At 41.2% G+C, this 7,145-nt stretch overlaps 1 protein-coding gene across 8 annotated transcripts in view; it reads right to left on the reverse strand.

Annotated features, from left to right (window-relative positions):
• Positions 1-6,910, reverse strand: part of MAK (male germ cell associated kinase) — a 64,541-nt gene extending 57,631 nt beyond the window's left edge. For 5 of the 8 annotated variants that reach the window (XR_011429492.1, XM_070244078.1, XM_023624452.2 and 2 more), the window contains exons 1-2: positions 6,791-6,910; positions 409-738 (exon numbers count right to left, since the gene is read on the reverse strand). Coding sequence is in view for 6 of the 8 variants with exons in the window: in XM_070244078.1 (XP_070100179.1) it covers positions 409-509 (101 nt within the window). In the remaining 2 variants the exon portion in view is untranslated. Of the gene's footprint in view, positions 1-408; positions 739-6,629 lie in introns of all 8 variants that reach the window. The other 3 variants (XR_011429493.1, XM_070244079.1, XM_070244080.1) reach the window with 2 other exon arrangements.
• Between the last annotated feature and the right edge of the window lie 235 nt (positions 6,911-7,145).

The following is a 7,145-nucleotide window of genomic DNA, read 5'->3' on the forward strand; positions in this document are numbered from 1 at the left end:
CAGGCCATTCAGAGCTCAACTTGATATTATGAATACCATCTGATTTTGAGGCCTATTGTTTTAAAGAAATAATAAGCTCCACTATGCACTCAACTTTAAATTCTAAAGATATTCCAAACGTTACCTTCAGTTTCAGCTCACATGTATTATGCATAAAAAGGAAAGCAGATATATTTTTTGATTTCTCAATGTAACTAGACAAATCAAAAAATTAAAGTAATATAAGTGGGGATCAGCAGAATTCTTTTTTGGCAATGTTTTTCCAGAATGACATTCCTCATTACAGGAGGAATGTAAGCATGAGGTCTGAACCAGACCTCTCTCTGTGCTTGTATATATTCTCAAGCAAGCAAAGGAAAAGAAAGGTCGGAGTGTCAAAGGTCAGCGTCGCAGGGTTGCCCACGGTACCTTTTGATGGCCACCAGCTCCCCAGATTCGTTACTCTTGCCCATCAGCACACTCCCATAGGTGCCGTCCCCCAACTGTCTCATGGTTGTGTATCGGTTCATCTTGGAAAAACAATGCAGCTGAAGTTGTTGGCTGAAATGACTTCTTTGATGAATATAAGTTTAAATGCTTCTTTATTGGTATTTGTTTTCGCTGTCAGACAGTTGTTGCTATACTGGTGACAGGTTTGTCATCATTAATCACAGGCTCTTGCCCAAGATTACGTAGGCTCATGAGATACAGCAATAAGCAATCTGGCAAGGAAACAGTGCCTCCATTCTTATGAACACCCTATAAAAAAACCGAAACAAGAATAAAAGGAATCCTCATTAAAGAATCTCTTCAAAAAATTTACTAGTAACCTACAGCACAGGGAAAAATTATATATAATATAAGTACCGATGTGTTAAACATTTGTCAGTAAATCATTTGTGCTATATGGAATGAAGTTCACATATAATAGACTGATAATACTCATCTGGTAAATGCTTCATTTACATACTACTGTGCTATTCAGTCCATGAATATTCAATAAATATTGGCTTAATGATTTGTATGATTCCTTTTTTTTTTTTTTTTTTTGCAGGGGAAGATTCACCCTAAGCTAACATCTGTTGCCAATCTTCCTCCTTTTTTCTTCTTTCTTCCCCCCCAAAACATAGTTGTGTATGGCTGTAAGTTCTTCTGGTTCTTCTATATGAGCTGCCACGACATCATGGCTACTGACAGACAAGTGGTGTGGCTCCATGCCCAGGTACCAAACCTGGGCCACCAAAGCAGAGCACGCTGAAATTTAACCACTAGGCCATCAGGGCTGGCTCTGTTTGATTCCCTTTTTATTGAATATAATTTATATTATTCTAAATCAGACCTTGGAAAATCAGACATCTATATTATATCCATTCTTTGAGTCAATTTTTGCATCATATTAAATTTGGCCCATGATCCCTTAAGTGAAACTCCTGGGCTAGATATGTTTGGAGTCCAGGAATTTTCATATTTTTGAAAAGTAATATAGTGCATATACTATATGTTATGTGACACCTCCCAAGCACTATCTTAATGTACCTGCACAAAAATGTAGGAACAATATACTAAGTAAAAAAAATGAAGACTACAAATGGCCTCATGCCATTCAGGTCATGTTTTGTTGCAAATGAGTTTGCACAAATTTATTTTAAAAACTTCATCTTTCAGAGCTTTGTGAATTTTGAAACTACAGATAAGGGACTGTGGATCTGTATATCTTAGAACAATACAGGTTTCAAAAGGTTCTGATGCTATTACTAAGATTAAAGAAAACAAAGCACTAGCCTTATTGTCTACCTCATTACAACATTCAATACTTTCCTCCCAGTGTTCTGTCTTAGTTCCACATTTGAAAGAACTATTTCTCAATTCATACCTATTTACCATTCTCACTTTGCTGTTAAAGATCTCTATCATTGTCACAAGTCTTTATGCTTAGTTGCAGATGGTAATAAAATGGCACCATTAAAATAAATACTTTGTTTTAAAATGCCTTTTATAATTTGGTGATTCATTCAAAGATTATTTTTCTTTCACTGTAGCACTGTTTCATTTCCACAAAATAAAATACAATCATAGAAATTGCTTCTCTATGTTTTGTTTTTTTTGAGGAAGATCAGCCCTGAGCTAACTCTGCCAATCCTCTTCTTTTTGCTGAGGAAGACTGGCCCTGAGCTAACATCCATGCCCATCTTCCTCTGCTTTATATGTGGGATGCCTGCCTATTACATGCAGAAATTTAGGACCGACAAGCATATGTTGTAGCTGTCAAAGTACCTAAGACTTCCAAAATCAGGCTTTCTGGAGAAAGAAACAAACCTGCAGAGAAGGATGGTAAAACTGTGATGTTTCCAACAGGAATGGATTTGTCCACAGGAAACTTTGGAAGAACCCTGTGGGGCTTTTCAGTATCAGAGAGTGTGTATTAATTTATCATTATATTTTACTTTATACAGATAATAACCCCTTCAAGGCACATGTAAAATAATTTAGGCTGTCCTAACTCACTCTGTGGCCAATATCTTGAAAAAGAGATCACGATAGTGGACTCCAGTTCTATTTAGGGCTTCCTTCATTTTTCTCAGCTTAAGTCTGAGTAAATGGTCTTAACAAATGGTTCCCCATTTGCCTTAAATGAAGTTGTTTTTGTAAGTGATCTTTATATTATACAAAGACACGGATTCTAAATATTAAGGCATTAACGTAGAGAAGGGGATCCCTCTGCATGGTTCCTGATCAAAACATGTATTTGCTTTGCTTAATTTTTCCTTTATCTGTATAAAGAAATGTAATTTTGAAAGATCTTTTGGGTTGTTTGTTTTGTACTATATGCAATGATTAAACAAACCATGGGCTGAGGTATATTTCTTCTGATCATTTAGAATTTTATTAAATCGGTATTTTGCAATTTATTATTAACATGTTAAATTCTTTGAATTCCTTCCTAGCTACCCTATTTAAGGTGACAGAGACCTGTCTCTTTTAAGGAAATGTGCTCCCCGTAGGTTTACAGACTCTTTCTGGTTAAGTAACAATATAGAGAATATATTTGTCCAAAAGGCCATGATGTTCATCATATCAGTAAAATTGTAAAATAAAAACACAGGGCCAGCCCCAGTGGCCTACTGTTTAAGTTTGGCACACTTGGTTTTGGCAGCCTGGGTTCAGTGTCCAGGTCTGGAACCACACCACTAGTCTGCCAGTGGCCATGCTGTGGTGGTGGATCACATACAAAAAGAGGAAGACTGGCAACAAAGCAAATCTTCCTCAGCAAAAAACAATAAATAAATAAATAAATAAATAAATACACAGAAGGATTAAATGACCTATCAGTGATCAATCAGAGAATCAATGATGGAGTCAGTCTAATACTCGCATTAGCTTGAAGCTGTTTGGTTTTTCTAGTGTAGTCCTCAACTTCTAAACAACCCATTCTTACCAGCTGTTATAATCACTGATATAGTTAAAGGAACCACCCTTCTTTGCTCCCAAACCAAGCAGAATCTATCTCACAATGAAAGCTGTCTCCCAACTCAACTCTTCACCTTAAAACACCAGGATGCTAGGATGCTACTGACAAACTGTAATATGCACATGGTGCTCCCTAGTCTGACTAAACCCCAGGGCAACATCTGGCTCATCCTATACCTGGAAGGACAGTGTGAAAATAACAGGCCAGAAACAGTGAAGGGAAAGAGAGCGTCAGCAAGGGAGAAGGGAGTTTCCTTGGAGCTCCCCTCAGGAAAATTATTATGATTTTTTACCCCATCCTGAAAATTATTTAAGAAATTTAATAGGATAATAGCATCATCTTTTCTTTGCAAGTTTGTTGCATATGCAACAAATCATTTTCATGTTAATACTTAACTGAGGACAAGCATTGAGAGCCTGAGAGGTAGAAAGTAAGGTAGGCAAGTCTGGAAAAGGACATATTGCTTGAGAAGGGAACAAAAGAAGGAGCTGTCCAGGAGGGAACAGAAGTTCAGAGGTCAGAGGGTGTCAGAAACAATAGTCAAACTTTTACGTTGCAGTGACTTAGCCTGCAAAAGAAGAATTAATCACCTCTTTCTCTTCCACTCTTCAGACTGTCAACCATCACTATCACCAGTACTACAAGTGCAAAAGATTGTTTGGTCATTGATGACTCTCTGCATCTGGCCTGGAAGCCCAACCATTTTTGGAGTGGCTATTGTATAAATTTCATTCCAAGCCTAATCAACCAACTTCCAAATAAACGCTGGAAACACAAAGTTTGTTTCAAGTGACAATGACTATCACATAGGGTGTACTTATATTCAAGGAAGAATAAATAAGGGACAGGGCCATTTCCCAGCTTCTTTCGTTTGAGAGGTGGAGTGGTAAAGATTAGGGATACGACATAGATTTTAAAAAGTCAGATTTGTGGCTCTGAGAGAATCTGTCCAATGTAAGCCCTACCTAAGCTTCAATAAAACAAGTTTACATACTATGCTCCCAAACAAAAACTTGGGAAAAGCCTCTTTCGAGTCATATTAATTACAAAATAAATAGCTCTCCAGGGTGAGAAGCTGACCATTTCGGCTGTCCCCTCATCCCCGTGAAAATACAAGGACAACAGCCTAACAGAAAGAGGCGCAGATATAAAGGTAAAGGGTTTGTTTAATCATTGTTCCCACATACTTACTCACTGATAGCACATGAGCAACTGCTTCTACCAGTGCAGCAGAGCAAGGACCAAACTGATTACTAGTCAAAAAGTAGTGTATGCAACTTAAGAAACATAGACTGCCTGTAGGTCCTCAGTTCACACACAATATTTCTCTCCAAGTTACATATATTCTTCTCTGTTGACCTATGGAAAGCCAATTCTGCAAATGGGGATGTATTAACATGATTTCTTATGTACATGAATATTTCCATATGTGTGTGTGTGTGTGTGTGTGTGTGTGTGTATGCCCAACAAGGTAAAACACAAGTAAATGTAATATAACTATGATTCTCAATTAATTTAAAAGAATGATTAGGAACTTGGAATTTTCTGCAATCAAGCTACAATATCTACTGACTTTCTTATGCATTAAACAAACCTTACACTCTGATTTAAAGAAAAAGACATTTATTTAGAGGCTCAATTATGGACCTATATTAAATAAATACTTTTATAATTTCTCTCCTATTCTAGTTTTCTTACTTTTATCTAAGTGCACAATTACTGCTTAAGTGCACAATTACTGTAAACTTGAGCTTTATTCTCCACAGCTTCTGCTAGCTAATAAGGGATTTAGAAAGGATTAAGGAAGATTAACAGAGAGGGCAAATGGAGGGTAAAACTGGTGTCTGCCAATCACGGGACAGATAACTCCGGACGTCTTTACTTCTTCTTTGTAGACCTACTGTAAGGATATCACTCCAAGGATGGCATTAAGGTTTGTTAAAAAAAAAAAGAGGAATTAACGTCTTAAAAATCACTAAGTTGATTAAAAAGCAAAACAGAAAAAAGATTTCAAAATAACCAATATGTTTACAGAAATTAAAAGGCGAGCTTTTGCAATAGGAAAACAAAGATTCTGTGCAAAAAAATAAAGGCATAGTGCTTTACGCTTTATTCACAAGTTAGGTATTTTAAAACCAAACTAAACAAAAAAATCTCGCCAACGAAGAGATCAAACTTCCTTGACCAAGGCCAGCTTTGGCAGCCTGGAGCCAGGAGGCAGCCGCCTTTAGGAGAACTTTCTCCCTTCTCGTCACGCTGCGGCGAACGAGAGGATGGGGGAGGTAAAGGAAGACCAGAGGCTGGAAAGTAACTTTTGCCTCCACCACTATTTTGACTCAATGGGTTGTTTTCTGATTAAAATGTGTCGGATAACTTTGACTGACTCTATGAGAGTTCCGTTATCATTAGAAAAATGCTCAAAAAGATTATCTAAACACAATTACATACATCTCTTTCTGTTTAGAACTGAGATTACAAACCACTAAAAACTGGTTTTGTTGCTTCCCGACCCTCCAACCCCGTCCCCAAATTAAAAGTCTTATATGCGGTAAAGAAATAGTTTACACGGACGCTCTGATCCTTTTCCTCAATCAAGGGCTCTTAAAAGACTCCCGGGGCCGATGTCCCAGGGCGGGTTTGCTCGAAGGGGTCGTCCCCAGGTCCCTGCGTGTCCGGCCACCGCGGGCGGGTGATCCCCCGGCTCCCCGCGGCCGGCTCGACGGGGACACGGGGGGGCGCCCCCCAGGGCCACCCTGTGCCGGAATTCCATTTTTACCTGGGAGTCGTTTGGGGTGCACTAACGAGGACTGGATTTGGACTCAGTTTCTCTTTCTCCTCCCTCTTTTTTTATTTTGTAGCAGTTCTGAACTCAGTTCCGCTGCCTTCCCGAGACCTGATCCCGCCCCTCACCCCTAAAAGTAATTTCCGCTCCAGCCCAAGAAGCAGAGGAGGAGTTGGAGGATTCGGGACCCTATGGAGAGAGGGGCGAGGGGGTGGGGGGCGAGGTTCCTCAGATTGATGGATGCCCCACTGTCATCCTCCCTCCGGGGACCGACCCCACCGTGTAGGACGCAGGAAAGTGCTCGAGGAGCGATCAGAGAGCACCGACCACAGCAGCACCGACCCCCGCCCGCCCGCTCCGCCCCTCCTCGGATCTCCTCCCTCCCGTTCCTCCCCCTACCAGTGGCCAGGCCCCTTCTCTCGGCGGAGGTTGGCCCTGGTAGGACAGGGCGCCGAGTGGACATGCCGGGCTGGCCTCGTAGGAAAGGCTCGGGCTGGGGTGGACACAGGGTGGCGGCCCCGCAGCCCGCTCGGAATTACCTGCCCGGGCCGGCCGCTTACCTCCTTCGCTGCCGGGTGAAGCTCGGGCGTCTTGTGTGTTTCATCTCCTAGGAGACGGCGAGGGTGCGTAAGCTCCTGCGCAGCCCGCCTGCTCACACCCCGCCCGTAGGGGGCGTGGTCGAGGAGGACAGGCCCCGCCCCGTCCGCGCACGCCCCGCCTCCTTGAGGGCGGGGCTTCCGGGAACACCTGGTCATCCATTGAGCTAGCGCTGAGCCGTTTAGATTTGGGACTTGGCGGGAGCCTTGATTACCTTTTCAGTTCTTTAGAGGAAGTTGGTTGTTTGCCCTTTATTTTGCTTTGGTTTTGCTCCGATTCATTCTACAAAGTCTTGATTCGTTAAATCTGGTTCCCAGA

Source organism: Equus caballus, chromosome 20 (assembly GCF_041296265.1).
Source record: "Equus caballus isolate H_3958 breed thoroughbred chromosome 20, TB-T2T, whole genome shotgun sequence".
Lineage (NCBI taxonomy): Eukaryota > Metazoa > Chordata > Mammalia > Perissodactyla > Equidae > Equus > Equus caballus.